At 44.3% G+C, this 17,181-nt stretch overlaps 1 protein-coding gene across 3 annotated transcripts in view; it reads left to right on the forward strand.

The window, feature by feature from the left end:
- MAPK14 (mitogen-activated protein kinase 14) overlaps positions 1-10,782 on the forward strand; it is a 75,431-nt gene extending 64,649 nt beyond the window's left edge. For 2 of the 3 annotated variants that reach the window (XM_027525299.1, XM_027525300.1), the window contains exons 10-12: positions 2,115-2,193; positions 6,828-7,001; positions 7,941-10,782. In XM_027525299.1, the coding sequence (XP_027381100.1) occupies positions 2,115-2,193; positions 6,828-7,001; positions 7,941-8,008 (321 nt within the window). In that variant the 3' untranslated portion in view covers positions 8,009-10,782. Of the gene's footprint in view, positions 1-2,114; positions 2,194-6,827; positions 7,002-7,940 lie in introns of those variants that run through there. The other variant, XM_027525301.1, reaches the window with a different exon arrangement.
- The last annotated feature ends 6,399 nt before the right edge of the window (positions 10,783-17,181 follow it).

Genomic DNA, 17,181 nt, shown 5'->3' on the forward strand with positions numbered 1-17,181 from the left:
TAATGACCAAAAGAAGAGCCTTTATTTAAAAACACCTATAAAATATCTAATGCTGAAAAGTTCTCTATTTAAGATAAAATATGCAAATAATGTAGAAAACTATGAACATTTAGGGTTAGGTACCTTTTTTTTTTTGCCAATGCTTGGCTATTTAATCTAAGTCTCATTTTACCATCAGAGGTGATTGGGGCACCTCTTTTTCAGATGTCCTTAATCTTTTTGGGAATCAGGTTGGCCACATGGCTTTATTCAGCTAGTCTTTTCATTTATCTTATTAGAGGTAAGACTGTTCTCTGTATGACGTGGTCTCTCTCACCTCTGTTTTCCCTTTTATATGCATGCTCAAGTAGGAAGGGATAACAGGCTTGTCAATAGTTCAATTCCTAGAGCTTTCTTTTCAAATCAAAAAGATTCTCAGCTGCTTCTCAAAGAGGGCGTCTCCTGTTTGCTCTACACACGGTGTTTAAGAAGGTGAAGTTATTAAGAGGAACAAACTACTATGTGTAAAAGAAAGCTACAAGGATAGGAAATACAGCATAACTCTATATGGAATATAATGTATAAGAAGTTTGAATCACTGTTACAGACCTGAAACTAATATATATTAATATTAGAGATCTAATTTATATATATATGTAAATTTTTAAAAATTTAAAAAGATGAAGTTGCCCTAGCAGCTAGAACTTTTTCTAACCTTGTTATGTGTTTGTGTATACATACGTACATAAAGATACATATATACCTTTACTGTTGAGCTGTATTAAAAACAGGAATTTCAAGGAGGTAGTTTAGATTTAAAGAAGTTTTATCTCAGCTATTCAGACTGATCATGAGATTTTTTTTTTTCTATGAAACAGGGAAGGTCATAGATTTAATAGCTAATACGTGAAGCATGCATTTATGAACCATTTGTATTTATATGATTATTCTCAAGACCAGTTTTTATTTTTGCCTTTATTAAGAGCTATCAGTCCTTGAAAGTATTTTAGCACCTTGAGTTTTAGAATAAAGTCTAGAAATTATCCAGTTGAAGCATCCTTAGGAAATGAGAGCAGGCTTTCCTTTCTAAAGGCAACAGTGATAGCAGCTGAGGTTTATTTGAGCTCCGCCTCTGAACCCAAGGACGGTGCTGAGGAGGCTGTTGGTTTGTTATCACAAGTCCTCCCTTCAGCCCTTTGAGGTTGGCACTGATGTTAATCCCACTTCATAGATGAAGAACTCAGGACTTAAAAGAGAGTAAGTAATTCAGGTCTGTCCCACCCCAAGAACCAAACATTATAAAATCTGAATTTGTATATAAATGTTCTTTTGTGTCAAAATTTTTACTTGGAAGCTCTCCCACTAGTTTTATCTTGCTTGAGTATCAGGATAACCATATGATATAGGCAAGCCAAATACTGATATCTAATAATAATACTAATATTTTACAGATGAGGTCATTGATATGCTAGTTAAGACTTGCCCAAGAAGATGTATCTCATAAGTGGTAGGGGAAAGATTTCTGCCTAAGCTGTGTAACTTATAATCCACTATTCTTTATTACTCTTATTAAGTTGGTTAAATATTTTTTTAAAATGTGTTTGAACCTCTTAGCATAATATAAAGCTTATGTTTATTTCCTTGTTACCAAAAATATTTTGTTGACAAGGTTTAATACTGACATCCTTTTAATATACTGAGAGTCCCTGCTGAGATCAGCTCATCAAAAGATGGTTGATCTTAGACTTTCTTTGGGAATACTAAACCCTATGCCAACTTCAGCTTTTTTAGGAAGACTGTCTCAGGAAGGGCTACTTCTTAGATATCTTGGCCTAATAATTTTAAACTTCTGATCGTGTGACCAGAATGCTAATGAAAGGGAACTTAGCTGGTTAGCACTTTAGTTCACTTGAAATTTTAACTGGGAGATAGCAGGAATAAATAAAGATGATGATGGTAAATAAGAAGGTTAGGATGGCAGTGAGAGAGAAGTCTGTGATGAATATCCACAACATTCATAAACATTGACGCTAGCAGACTTTGTCAGTTAACACTTGCTCTGTGACAGGACCAGGAATCTTTGAGAGCAGTAAAAATATTGAACAAAACCATTTTGAAAACCCTTTGTTTTACAGGCAAGAAACTACATTCAGTCTTTGACCCAGATGCCGAAGATGAACTTTGCAAATGTATTTATTGGTGCCAATCCCTTGGGTAAGTTGACTGTATCCTCGTCTTGTGGATATTGAATTGGCCGTGACGTAGTTAGGGATCCTCTGGACTAATATAGTACTGTTAATGAAATCTCGGAAGGTGATAAATAGTGCTGTATTATCCATGGTTGTGCTGTCAGGCTGTTTATCTCATGACATGCTTATAAATATATGATCACAGAATTTGATGGGGGAAGTAAGCGGAAACAGTGAAGAAAGGAGAGAAAGCAATGGGAACCCTGGGAGAAGAGACTGAGGGACATGGAAGAGAAGCAGAGGGAAGCCTGTGACCCGGTCACCACTGCCGTTGTTGGCGGAGTCTGCCCTGAGGCTGGAAACAGCCGAAGCACAGAGGGTGGTTGGCGCCCCACACGGGCGCCCCGCAGTGTGGCGCGCCCTGCCTGCGGCTCCCCAGTGCTGCCGAGCCTGTCGCCCTCGCGTCCTCTTCCCTTCCCCGTCCTCTTTTGCCTTCAGACACCTAGCCATTCTCTCTTCTCCATGAAGCTTTGAAGAATGGCTCCATCTTCCTTCCTGTCACCACCGTTTCCAGGGTCTTTGGCGAAGGGACGTGACAGTTGTGTGCTGCCTTGGCTGAAAAGGAGCTGCTTTGTTCCTTAAAACTGGGGGCTGGTGTGTACTTCTTTTGGTCCCCAAAAGTGGCATTGCCTGAGGTTCTAATCCCCTGACTCTAGGAAAAGATGGGGGACAGTGCTATCCAAAGGAAGGCAATGCCAAAGAACATGCAAACTGCTGTACGGTTGAGCTCATTCCACATGCTAGCAAGGTCATGGTCAAAATCACTCAAGCTAGGCTTCAGCAGTACGTGAACTAAGAATTCCAGATGGACAAGCTGGGTTCAGAAAACACAGAGGAACTGGAGATTAAATTGCCAACATTCATTGGATCCTGGAGAAAGCAAGAGGATTCCAGAAAAACATGTACTTTCTACTTCATTGACTATGCTAAAGCCTTTTTGACTGTGTGGATCTCAACAAACCATGGAAAATTCTTAAAGAGATGGGAATATCAGACCACCATACCTGTCTCCTGAGAAACCTGTATGCAAGTCAAGAAGCAACAGCTAGAACCAGATATGGAACAAATGACTGGTTCAAAGTTAGGGAGTATGACAAGGCTGTATGTTGTCACCCTGCTTATTTAACTTACATGCAGAGTACATCATGCAGAATGCCAGGCTGGATAAAAAATAATCTGGAATTCAAAGATTGCCCAGAGAAATAATCAACAACCTCAGATATGCAGTTGTTGCCACTCTAATGGCAAAAAGTGAAGAGGAACTAAAGAGCCTCTTGATAAGGGTGAAAGAATAGGGTGAAAAAGCTGGCTTGAAACTCAACATTCAAAAAACTAAGATCATGGCATCCTGTCCCATCACTTCCTGGCAGATAGGAGTGGAAACAGTGGCAGATTTTGTTTTCTTGGGCTCCAAAATCACTGTGGACGGTGGCTGCAGCCGTGAAACTAAAAGATGCTTACTCCTTAGAAGGACAGCTGTGACAAACCTAGACACTATATTAAAAAGCAGAGACATCACTTTGCTAACAAGGGTCCATCTAGTCAAAGCTATGGTTTTTCCAGTAGTCAAGTACAGATGTGAGAGTTGGACTATAAAGAAAGCTGAGCGCCAAAGAATTGATGCTTTTGAACTGTGGTGTTGGAGAAGATCTTGAGAGTCCTTTGGACTGCAAGGAGATCCAACCAGTCCATCCTAAAGGAGATCAGTCCTTAGGTGTTCATTGCAAGGACTGATGCTGGAGCTCCAATATTCTGGCCACCTGATGCAAAGAACCAACTCATTAGAAAAGCCCCTGATGCTGGGAAAGGTTGAAGGCCAAAGGAGAAGGGGGCAGCAGAGGATGAGAAGGCTAGATAGCATCACCAACTCAATGGACATGAACTTGAGCAAACTCCAGGAGATAGTGGAGGACAGAGGAGTCTGCCCTGCTGCAGTCACAGTCGGACACAGCTTAGGGACTGAACAACAGAAAAATCAGACATGGCCCTCCCTATGACGAGAGTGGAGCAATGCTGTGATAATAGAACAATCAACCTTCTATTTTTCTGAAGTTGTATCTCAGTAGTATGTTTTTAAATCTCAGTTTCGGTCATTCCTCCACTTAAGGGTCCCAGCAGCTGTGCTTCGGGTTTAGTTTCATCCTTCTGAGAGCTGACGACAGCCTCTTCAGAAGTTGGAGTGAAGGCTAAGTGGCTTTACCTTTCTAAGTACTTTACCCACAGTGATTGCTGAAGAGGGTTTAGTGTTCCTATGATAATTCTTACAATAGCAGAGATGCTCATGCTCGGAAGTGTTGAGCCTGTCAGCCTTGGAGATGGAGAATGTGTCAGGGCTCAGCTGGATCACTCTCATGTCTAAGAATAAATCCACAGACTCATCAGGGGTATACAAAATTCTGCCAGGGTTGGTTTGGGTCTGTATCTGCCCTGGTTTGCTCTCACTGCCTTTGTATGATTTATTTATACTGTATTATCTAGTTCAAGGGTCTGTGAGAAGCTCTCTTTGAGTCATTAAGTACTGTATGATATTAGGAAGTTATATTGTAAGTTGGTAGCTTCCTTGTCTGTCATTCTGTTATGAATTTTTTCATCATCTCAGCTCATGTTTTAGACATGGCAGTGCTCACTGTGTGATTTCCTGATGGTTGGCTCAAAGCGATTTATTTGAAGGAGGGATATGTGTGTCCCAGCAGTTTATTGGGGTCACTTCCATCCTGATAAGCATCCCCCTTCTCTGGAATCGTGACATTTAATCCTTCAAAAAAGCTGGCTACCACTTAGCACTGTAGACTGCAAAAGGAGGCTTTGGGCCACCTGCTTCCCAGCACTGCAGTTCTCAGTATTTACACAGACCCGTCAGTCCACTGCCGAATGCTGGCGTCATATAAAGAGTCTCTTCTTACAGGCAGAACATGGTGTAACCTGACCAGGAACTCGTGCCCAGCATGTTAACCCAGCAGGAATACACCAACAGTGTAAATACTGACAGCCCTCTTTTGTCCGTCTCTGACTTCATGTGTCACCATTATTCTCAAAACATGAAGTAAAACTTAAGTTGCTGTTTGATGCTTATGTATTTGTATCTGTCAAGGTCTTAGAGGAATCTTTTTCTTAACCTTGATCTTATTTATCAAGGTGTTGGTCATTTTACCCTGGGGTGGCAAAGACTCATCATATGGTCGAGACAGCACCTGATGAGGTTATTGTTTCTAAGAAGAGAATATATGTCTGGGCAATTTTCTGAGTGCTTTAAGGTGTAAGCTTATGAACTTGACACATAAATATTCACTTTGTTACTGCATTCCTTGGAAATCCACATTTCTCTTTTAGAAGAAATTCAACTCTGGAATTGAGCCTGAAGGATGGGGGTCTTTTACAGCCTCCAGTGTACACAGCGTGGATCTCTTCAGGAAAAGGAACCCCCCCACCCCCCCGCCCCAGCCCTTGACTACCCATCCCTGCCCCCTCCCACATTTAAAGAACAAACAAGAATTTGCAAAGCCGCAAATGCCTTTGCTTCACAAAAGTGACAACTGTGGTCTTTTATTATTTGTCCTCCCAGGCGCTACCATTCTGAAACTCAAAACATCATCATTTATAGGAATTAGATGGGAAAAAAAAAAAACACGATTCTGTGACCCCCAGCTAATGAAATAGTTGCTGGGAAGGAAAATCAGTGGATGCTGAAAGCTATAAGTGAAAGAAACTGATACCTAGTGCTGACAGGGTACTTGCTTAAGGCAAAAAAGAAACAGCTTAACCCAGTGATCAAATTCAGCATCATTATTAATGGGACAGATGGCCTTAAGGTACCATTAAGTACACAGCATCACCTATGAAATATTCTTGCCAAAAATGTTTAACCTAATTCTTACCAAATTTTAGATTTACCAGGGTTTTCAGGAAATACAGGGGATAGAGGAAAACAAGGGTACAGATACATGATAGCTCAAGACAGTTTTGTGGGGGAGTCTTTTCAGGTCAAAGTTAGGGAAAATGGGGGTTAGAGGCGGGGGCGATTATTCTAGAAATAGAAGAGACTAAGGAAACTCAACAAAATGCAATGCATGGTCCTTACTTGGATCCTGAAGGCAATGGCACCCCACTCCAGTACTCTTGCCTGGAGAATCCCATGGACGGAGGAGCCTGGTAGGCTGCAGTCCATGGGGTCACGAAGAGTCGGACATGACTGAGCAACTTCACTTTCACTTTGAACAAGTTACTAGATATAAAAAACACCTTTAAGATAATTGAAGAAAGCTTAACATGACCTGGATTTTAGATGATGTTTGGGGATTATATATTTGTCAGATGTAATAACAGTTTTATGATTGTATAGGAAGCCATCTTTATGGTGAAATATTTATAGGTAAAATTGCATGTCTGTAATTTTATTTTAAAATGATTCAGCAAACAATGTATGTATATATAGATAAAGATATAAAGTAGGTAAAATATAAATAATACATCTCAGAGCAGATACTTTGGAGAATGTTTGGGTATGAAGGATCGAAACTCTGTGTTTGCTTAATAAGGCATAAATTTTTGGTAATGTGTTAAAAACTCTTCTTTTTCCCTTCCCATCCGTGGTACTGACAGCTGTCGACCTGCTGGAGAAGATGCTTGTATTGGACTCAGATAAGAGAATCACAGCAGCACAAGCCCTTGCACATGCCTACTTCGCCCAGTACCACGATCCTGACGACGAACCAGTGGCTGATCCTTACGATCAGTCTTTTGAAAGCAGGGACCTCCTTATAGACGAATGGAAAAGTAAGTCATAGCAGGGTGAACATCTGCCTTTTTGAGAACCTAGATTTAAGAATCTTTCCTAGGTGAGCCACTAACCAAAGGCTGTGAGGGTGGGGGGAGTTTTTTCTGGTTGTATCCAACTCGTTAAAACTTGCAGTGAGGGTCTCTTCTGTGGAATGAGTATGTTCCTCTGTTGTAGATGACGCCCCTCTGGACCTTTGAGATGCTTCTGTCTGGTCTGATTTTGTGCACAGCCCCTCACGTCTGCATAGAGCTTTGAGGTTCTCAGAATTTCTGCATTTATACTATCTCTTTGAGCTAAGTAGGGAATAGGGAATCTTTACAGCTTTACAAACAATAGAACATTGAAGAGCATTTATATCTTATCTCTTAGCTTAGACCTAGTTAAGGATACAGCCAGAAATGGAACCCAGGTCTCCTAGACCCAGTCTCATATTCTTTTCATAAAACACAAATCCAGAACTTGAGTTAAATCCCAAAGCCAGGATTATCTGTTGCTGTAGCATATGGGGGGCTTCCCTTGTGGCTCAGCTGGTAAAGGATCCGCCTGCAGTGCAGGAGATGTAGGTTCAGTCCCTGGGTTGGGAAGATCCCCTGGAGAAGGGAAAGGCTACCCATTCCAGTATTCTGTATAGTCCATGGGGTCGCAAAGAGTCAGACACTACTGAACGACTTTTTACATTTCCCAAATAATTGGTTTGCTACTCTTAAGCATCTTCTCTAGAGAGCTTTAAAGAGGAGGCACTGGATGACCCAAAAAATTGTTCTTTTATATACATCCTTGAACTTTTGGTCACATGTTCACACACAAGCAATGAGGCCCATTGAACCAGTAGCCTGGACAGGGAGGGAAGGGACTTGAGCTTAGAAGTTAGGGTGGCTTCCCAGCAAAGTGAATGTCTAAACTCTCACATCCTACTTTTCCTTCCTGATTTCTAGGCCTGACCTATGATGAAGTCATCAGCTTTGTGCCGCCACCCCTTGACCAAGAAGAGATGGAGTCTTGAGTGTCTGGTTTCTATTCTGTTGATCCCACTTCACTGTGAGGGGAAGGCCTTTTCATGAGAACTCTCAAAATATCATTCAAGTGCCTCTTGTTGCAAAGATTTCCTCCGTGGTGGAAGGGGTGTGTATGTGTGTGTGTGTGTGCGTGCGTGCGTGTGTGTGTGTCTGACTTTGTGGGAGGGTAAAACATGATGAGCAAACTATCACAGTGACTCTACGTGGAGTGACAGATGCTCCGTGGCGGCCTCTGCTTGCTCTTGTTCATGAGAGGCCGCTAGGCAGGCAAGAGCTGCCACCTTGTATGGTTTGTTAAAAGCAAAGTAAAAAAATATTAAACATCCCAGACCCTGGTCATGCTTTTGCCATCTTGGCCTCTTCTGTGGCCCTGCCTTGATGCTGAGGGTCGGCTTTGGCCACATCCCACGGCGGCTCACACCTCCTGGCTGCTTCACACGGGGCGCCGTCCCTCATTCTGTGTCAGCCGAAAAGGACCAGCTGGCTTCTGTGCGCTAGGCCGTGACTAACTTGCTTAGTGTGGTTCTCGGAACTCAGCAGGTATACCTGGAACCATTAAATATGTTTGTGCCTTAAAAGGAGAGGAGAAAGTGTGGTTAAGAGAGTGCAGCCATGAAGTTCTGAGCCAGGCAAGTAGCCAGGTTGTCGGGCAGCCACGTGTGAATCCGGAGTAGACGGTGCCTTCGGAGGCAACGCGTGTGCGTGTGTGAGCATGCGTGGGTGTACATCCCTCTCTTCCTCCCTCACCCCGCCCCGCCCCGCCCCCAGGTGTCATCGCCATTCCTCTGCATACCCCACCTTCAGTGCAGAGATTTCTTAAGTACTGGCCCCAGTAGCAGAAGCTGGTTCCTGCTGTCAGTGTACCTCCTGTGTGCTCTTTATTCCTAGCAGAGTGATGATCTGTTTTGCACGTCTTGCTATTTGAGCATGCACGGCTGCTTGTCCTGTTCTCTTCGGGAGGCCCTGGTGCCAGGCAGGTTTGCCAGTGAAGACCTTCCGGGTAGTTCAGAACCCGTGTCACCTCGGCTGATGCTAAGAGCGGGTGACATCATCCTCTCTTCAGCCCCCAGTACTATTTTGTGTTGAACACAAGTGATAACTCCAGGTGCTTTTGATGTGAAAACTATGAAGAAATGGAACAGATGGATGTATAGCATTTCCATTCTTGCCATCTGGTTTTCAACAAACTATTTTTGGGGAGCCGTCAACCAGGAAAGATCAGGGTTTGTCCCAGGAATATCTTAGACTTTGGAAAACAAGTCATTCTCTTCACTCCCAGTAACCAATGCTAAGACATGCTAAAAATCAAAGTGAAAAATGAAAGCTCATGAGGCCAGAAACTCCTTTTGCTATCTTTTGTCTAAATATGATTATTTTTTAAAAAGTGATGAGGTATCTTTTCCACCCTTCTTTGGAAAAGGGTCTTCTTGGCAGCTTAACATTGACTTCCTGGTCTTGGTTTGGGGAGAAATAAAATTTTGTTTCAGAATTTTCTATATGGCAGGAATCCTTTGAGAATGTGATTCCTTTTGATGGGGAGAAAGGGCAAATTATTTTAATATTTTGTATTTTCAACTTTATAAAGATGAAATATCCTCAGGGGTGGAGAAGAGTTGTTTTCATAATTTTCTGAATTTCAGGCATCTTGTGATATCATAAGGGCCCATATATTTAAGCCTTTTATGAAAGAAGGAAGTGTAGATCCATTTCCAGTGTTGGCTGTGTGGCACAGTCTCATATTTGGGCCAAGATGTTTCCATTTCTCTGTCACGGCGCAGCACTGCCTACACTCCAGGGGGACAGGGTAGGACCCGCAAGTCAGCTGGAGCAAGAAGGAAGGAGGCAGCTGATGGTGATCACACCTCACCCAAGATCTGCCCCCTCTTTAAAGGAAAACGAACGCAAAGTCCTCATCTCCTTTATATGCAGTTCAAATCCTCATGATCCACAGCAAGTGAACTTTATCAGCCATGTTTTGTTGTAAATGCTAGTGTGATTTCCTACAGAAATACTGCTCTGAATATTTTTTTTCATAAAGGTCTTTGCACATGAGACCATATACATGTTAAGAGGCTGAATGTGCCAGGAGCCCGGACTCAGCTGGAGGAGCCTGTGGAAGAAGAGCTCCTTGGTTTCTGAGCACAGTGCTCCCATCTCCTGATTTCTCTGAACAGGAAACAAAAGAGAGAATGAAGGAAAATGCCGTCTTATTTGTATTCATGAACTTGGCCGTAATCAGTTAATGCCATATAGGATGTCATACAATACCACTGATTAAAATAAAGCCTATTTTTCAAATTTAGTGAGTTGCTCAAATTTATTGTATTTTCCTCTTGATTGTTTTTGTTCAGTGCACAATATAGCATTATATCAGTGGTCTTTCAGCTGCCGCCTGGCATATGTTTCTGACAGATCTTAATGTGACTCCTGTAAAATGTAGAAGATGTTGATAGAGCTCCTTGTGCAGTTTATGGTGAAGCAGATCAGACTCTTCAATGTGGGTGGGAAAAGCAAAGGACAAATAAACAAGATGTCACACTGTAGTCTCCACTTGGGTGTCAGAGCGGCCTAGGACAGGTCAGCATACTGGGGCCCAGGGACCAAATCCAGTCTACCTACCACCTGTTGTGTAGCCCCCTAAAAGTGGGCTTTTTACAGTTTTAAATGGTTGAAGTCAAAAGAACAATATTTTTGTAGCATGTGAAAAATAATGTAAAACTCAAATTCCAGTGTCCATAAATAAAGCTGTGTCAGAACACAACCACACATTTGTTTATGTATTGTCTGCGGCTGCTTTTGTGCTACAACAGAGTTGAAGAGTTGTGACAGAGACCATATGGCCTACAGAGTCTAAACTGTTTACTCGCTGACTCTTCACAGAAGTTTGCTGACCCCGGCCTAGCATTTAAATGTCCTTATCTGAAACATGAAGTTTGTTTAAGTATGAGTTCTTTTCAGCTCTGACACTATCTGTACAGACCTATGCTTTTGTTTAAAATTGTAGGGAGAAGTTTGGATGTGTACCCTGTTCATAGACTTTTGAGCAGATGTATTTGATGAGTCTTCTGTTGCATGGCCCTTGACCATATTCTTCAAAACTACTGGATTGCATCACAAGATGAAAGAGTCATGAGGTCTCACAGCTGTTCTCAGGGCCTGTATTGTGGCGCTTCCTTTCTCAGTCGCCCAGGAATGCTGACGGGGGTCCCAGGGTGGGTCGTGAGGCCCAGCCAGTGAGGATGTGAAAAGTGCAGCCGGGGGTTCTGTCCTGTGCTGTGTTGGCCCTTGACTGGCAGCTGGGAATGACAGGGATAGAAGGCAAAGCAGGCACAAGCTCGTGTCCTCATTCTTACCCCCGGCCCCCGCCCAGTGACTTCTTAAGGGGGTAAGAGAAAAAGGACTCCGTTTTCACATGTGATACATCAGTCCCTATAAAGAGCAGACCATTGTAGGAAATATTTTGCCTTTCCATACAAAATCAGTGCTGTGACACAGCCTTCCTCCTAGGCTGCTGAGAGCAGAGGGCCTGCTTAGCTCAGGGAGACGGCTGGCACCAGAAAAATTTCACCTAAAGGTGAATCCACTTAAAATGGGGACCAGAGTTTTCATTGTATATTGAGGATTGGTGGGGGGGGTGGGGGGTGGGGAGAGGAAGTCTAATGGGGACTTTCATCATGAAAACTGAACAGAATTATAAAAGCTTGTAATTTCAAAAATATTCAAGAGTTACATGATTATTTTTTTGAGTAAAACCATGTTTAGCATCCTACAATATTCTTTCCATCTCATTTTTGCAGCATAATCATAGAGGGAATTTTTTCCAAAATACATGAGATCTGGGACTTCCTGGCAGTCCAGAGGTTAAGACTCCACAGCCCCACTGTAGGGGGCACAAGTTCAGTTGCTGGAAAGGGCACTAAGATCCTTCATTCTGCTCAACAAGACCAAAAAAACAAAAAATTGAGATCTTCCTCAGTTTTCCTATGGACCTCAATCTCTTGATATTCACATTGTTCTTTTTTATAAGTGATCACCTTGGTGATCACCTTACACCTCTCCCTTTACTGTAACCCTCTGAGTCTGCCAGATCCCATAGTTTCCAGTGGCTTTGCTCAAGTTCATCAAATCCACTATTGGCAAAATTTGTAATTATTGCAATTAATCTGCATTATGTTTGCTGTTTGTCATATGCTTACAATATGATCAACTAGAGACTAATAAAAGACTAGAATGGGTACGATGGGCACTTGTTGGCTTATCTCATGCAGCCCATACTGGACCTCGCCCAGGTCCCAGTCCCCTCCCCTGCTTCCTTATCATCTGGGATACACAGGCACCTCTGCCCTCTGGAGAGCGGCAGGCCAGTGAAGGGCTACAGCGGCCACTTTGTTCCCCCCTTCAGTGCTTCTCGCCACAGCTTCATGCCACCCCCCCCCCACCCTGCCCCCGTGGCATTGCTCTAAAGGCACAGTGCTTTCTCTGTCACCCGGTCTTTGTAGGTGATAGTCCCTCTGCCTAGGACCCCCTGCCTTCTCCTTCCCCATCCTCTGGGCTAACTTCCCTGTCACTCCCTCTGTAAACCTTCCCTGAGCATCCCCAAGCTAGGACTAGGCGTGCCTTCTGTATGCTTTTTTGGTACTCATCTGCCTTGATCAGGGGTGGCACTGATCACATTGCTTTGCCATTGTCTGGTGTCTGTATCACCTGCTCAAGAGAAAAAAACATGACGCTTAAGGACACGAGCTCTGGATCAGTCTGCCTGAGTTCAAATCCCAGCCTCTCCTCCTGGTACAATCTGGGAAAATTATTTTTCTCTCTGAACTTACCTTACAGGGTCATTGTGAGGATTAAATGAGTTAAAGTATGTAAAACCCTTAGCATACAGTAAGTGCTCAATAAATGTTAGCTTAGGGCTGTATGTCCTTGAGGGCACAGACTTACACACTAGTATCCCTATCACCTCACATGGTACCTGACATACAGTAGGCATCTCATCTTTATTGACTGAGTCAGTGAATGACTGTCATTTTTTAATCACTTGCAATCATCTTGTCCTCTGTTTCCTGTTTTTAAAACTGCCAGTCCACAGAAGCAAAGACCATCTAAAGAAGAAAACCAAATATATACAGACTATCTGCCCTAAGAAACCGTGCTGTATGGAAGTTCCCAGTTTAAGAGATAAGTATTAGAATTAGTTTCTGATTCTCTTGGCGTCATCTTGCTTGTCATTCAAGTTGGATGCATAGCAACTTAATGAACTAGAACAATAATCCAAAGGTTATTAAAGATAACTGTTATTGAAGATGGCTGTTGTCCATGATCTAGATAATTTGTTTTCCCATCCATCTGCCACTTTAAAGCAAAAATAACAGGGGCAAAGTAGGGGAATTGGAAGTCCCTAGGGTATCTTGCACCCTCATTCAGCCATTCCACAAACAGCTTTTGGGTAAGTTCCACGTATCAGGCACTGAGAACATGGGAAAAAATAAAAGACTGCTCTTGGAGTTGAGGTTCTAATGGGGTGTAAGAGTCATAAATCATGACTGTACCGCTTGCTTCCCTGGCATCGCAGAACAGAACCCCTGAGCGTCTGGTGCTTGTGGCCATTTCTGGGCCAGATGCAGCCTTTGGTTACACCCTCCTGGTGCTCAGCAGACAGGGAGTGGGATTGTCCTGCGGGAGTCCTGGGCCTGTGTGTCCTCCCCGGGTGTTACCTTCACCTGATCAGCCGGCTCCACTAGCGGGCTGCCAACCACACGGCCGTCTGTTTCCGGTTTGAGGTGTGACGTCATTGTACCCCGGCACGAAAGCCCATTCCCATGCCGCCATTGCTCAGACGTGACCCATCGCACGCTCACGGCTCTGCCCGGTGACCGAGGTGGTGACTCTCTGATAATAGCTGCTGACAAGGTGCCTGTGGTAGGGAGTGTCTCCATCTGGAGGCTGTCCTCCCCCCGCAGGCCCCACCCTGCTCCCTGCTCCACCCAGCCTGCATGGGAGTCAGGTACCCACTCTACCGTGTTCCTGTAACTTCCACCAAGCTTAACTAGTGTCAAGGCACCTACTAGGGTACTTTTTCTAACAACGTATTGTTATTGCTCTTTCATGACACAGATAAAACATGTTTATTGCTGAAAAGTTTTGAATGTAGCTATGGAACATCTATTGTCCCACTACCTGGAAATGATAGCTGTTGGCAGGTTGATGTAACTACTAGAAAATTTTCCTGAATCTGTAAATGTATGTAACATTTATAAAAACAGATGCTTATTATTCAGTCATCTGTGTCAACAGATGGTGTTGAAACAACTGGACTCCCTCCTTACCTCCCTTTAGCCACGATCACGTCCAGGCAAATCGAAGATTTAAATGGAGAAAGGTGTTTGAAGCATATCCCAAGCCCAGAAGCTGTAAGACAAAGGCTAATGAACTTGGTGACACCCAGCCTGGCAGGATGTAGTAAAGGTGGAAGCTACCCATCCCTGTGAGCCTGCATTATGTGTGCATGCTAAGTGGCTTCAGTCATGTCCAACTCTTTTTGACCCTATAGACTAACCCAACAGGCTCCTCTGTCTATGGGATTCTCCAGGCAAGAATACTGGAGTTGGTTGCCATGCCCTCCTTCAGGGGATGGACCTAGGGATCGAACCCACATCTCTTATGTCTCCTGCATTTGCAGGCAGGTTCTTTACCACTAGCGCCTGGAAAGCCCATAAAGTGAAGTTGCTCAGTTGTGTCTAACTCTTTACGACCCCATGGACTGTAGCCTACCAGGATTCTCCGTCCATGGAATTTCCCAGGCAAGAGTACTGGAGTGGGTTGCCATTTCCTTCTCCAGGGGATCTTCCCAACCCAGGGATTGAACCTGGTGTCCTGCATTGTAGGCGGACGCTTTACTGTCTGAGCCTGCAGGGAAGTCCGGGAAGCCCGTAGGTGCCCAGAAAATTTGGTTGAATGGATTAAGGCTTTATAAAGCATTGCGGAGTAGATACTGAGGACAGAGAGAAACAAGACACTCATGCCCTCAAGAAACTTAGAGTTTAACTTTGAAATAACCGACAATTCAAGTCTAGGCCTGCTGAGCCATGATCCTACGGGAGTCAGAGTAGGGAGAGGCCAGTGGGGAGGAGTGGCCAGCCCCAAGAAGTGCTACTGAGCCAGGCCTTGAGGCACGAGGGTCCTCTCCATCCTTGGCAAAGCAGAGGAATGGCATTCCAGAAGAGCAGCTCAAGCAGAGGTGTGGCGACAGAGATGAGTAAGATGTTTGTGAGGCGGTTAGCACAGACGCTGTGAAGGATCCGATTAGCAAGAAAGGCAGGGCCCTGATGGGGGCAAGCCTTGTCCAACAGGCTAAGAACTTTAAATTTGATCCTGAAGGCAACTGGGAGCTAAGAGGGTGGGGAGTGACGAGGAGGCGAGGCTGCTCTAACCAGGAAGATTAGTCGCAGCTGGTTCGCCTGTTACACCTGCTTAGCCCGGCTCTCAGGCTGTCCGGCTGGTGAGGCCTCCCGAGGCGACCGAAGCTGGATCCCCAGCCCTCTGTGGGTTAGGAGGGACAAGGGTGGCCTCGGGAGGCCTGGCAGGGCCTGTGAGGCAGGGTAAAGGGGACCAGCTGGTGGTTTGTCCCCCAGGGGTCCCTTACTAATCCCTGTTGCCACATCTTTGCTGGAGCTGCTCGTGGTGGCTCATGGAAGCTGGTTTTATGTCTCTCTCCTCAATTTTGTGTTCAGTGATGTCAGGTTGGTAGTGTGAACTTGGCCACGGAGGAGGTATTTACACCGCCAAGATTGACAGGCACTAGGCGTCGGCGCTCCCATCCCCCAACGCTGGTTGTCCCACACCCCACTGGCCTGTTCCCTTCTGGAAGTCAGGGGGATTCCGTTATTAGATTTGGAGAAGGGTAGGAAGCGAGATTCTTTTGTTTTTTGACCACACTGCGCGGCATGTGGGATCTTAGTTCCCTGACCAGGGATTGAACCCCTGCCTCCTGTGGTGGAAGCATAGATTCCTAACCACTGGATTGCCAGGGAAGTCCCAGGAGATTCTCGTTTCAGGAAGCCAAATGGAGTCTTTAGGAAAATCAGTGTCTGCCAAATAATAGAGCCGCCATCGGGAGGAATAAATTCAGATCCCTAACAAACAAAGGGTGACTCTTTACAGGCACCATCCTATGCCGCTGAGCACAGTACTTACTAGCACTGACTCTGCAGTGAGACTCCTGAGCTTGAATCCTGGCTCTGCTATTTATTTACTAGCTGTGTGACCTTGGGCAAGTCACTTCACCTCTCTGTGCTTCATGGTTGTCATATGTAAAATAAAGGAAATTATTATCCCATTTCATAGGGTTATTGAGAGAAATGAGTTACATGTACATAAGCTCTTTGAACAATTTCTGGCAAATAATTAGTGCTCTGGCAAAAATATTTTTAAATACATAAAACAGAAAGCTAAGTATTCAGAGAGGCAATGTGACTTACTAAAGGTCACACAGCAAGTTAGAGGCAGAGCTGGAATTAGAGCCCAAGCCTCTGCCATAGCCGGGAGACTGACTAGTCTTGTCTGGATTTCTTTGACTCTGACAAGGGTCGTGGGGATGGTCCATGTGTCCTGGGGCTGGATATTTACATCGAGAGGGTGGAGCAGGCTGCCCCAGTGACCTCTGTTCTAGAAGGGCAGGTTGTAAAGATGTACTCTGGGTTCACAACCGCCTCTGCCCAGGGCAGGTCACACCAGAGCCAAGGCTGCACAGTGACCCCATTACCGAAGTTTGGGAGGTCACTGGAGCCAGGACTGCCCCGGGCATAAAGATGAGTTTGGCCAACTTACCCATTACAAACAAAACCATGTATGGTAATGACAGTAGCACCTGGTTATAAAGTCCCTACTATGTACCTGCCATTCAGTGTATGCAGGGCACTGCTCTAGGAACTTGCGATTCAACAACAAACAAAACACAAAATTCTGACTCTTGTAGACCTGACATTTATAAGGATGAATATCTATGAGACAAATAATGGGCTTCCCTGGTGGCTCGGACAGTACAGACTCTGCCTGCAGTGTGGGAGACCCGGGTTCAATCCCTGGGTTGGGAACCCACTCCAGTATTCTTTTTTTTTTTTTTTTTTACCCTCCAGTATTCTTGCCTCAAGAATTCCATGGA

Source organism: Bos indicus x Bos taurus, chromosome 23, assembly GCF_003369695.1.
Source record: "Bos indicus x Bos taurus breed Angus x Brahman F1 hybrid chromosome 23, Bos_hybrid_MaternalHap_v2.0, whole genome shotgun sequence".
NCBI lineage: Eukaryota > Metazoa > Chordata > Mammalia > Artiodactyla > Bovidae > Bos > Bos indicus x Bos taurus.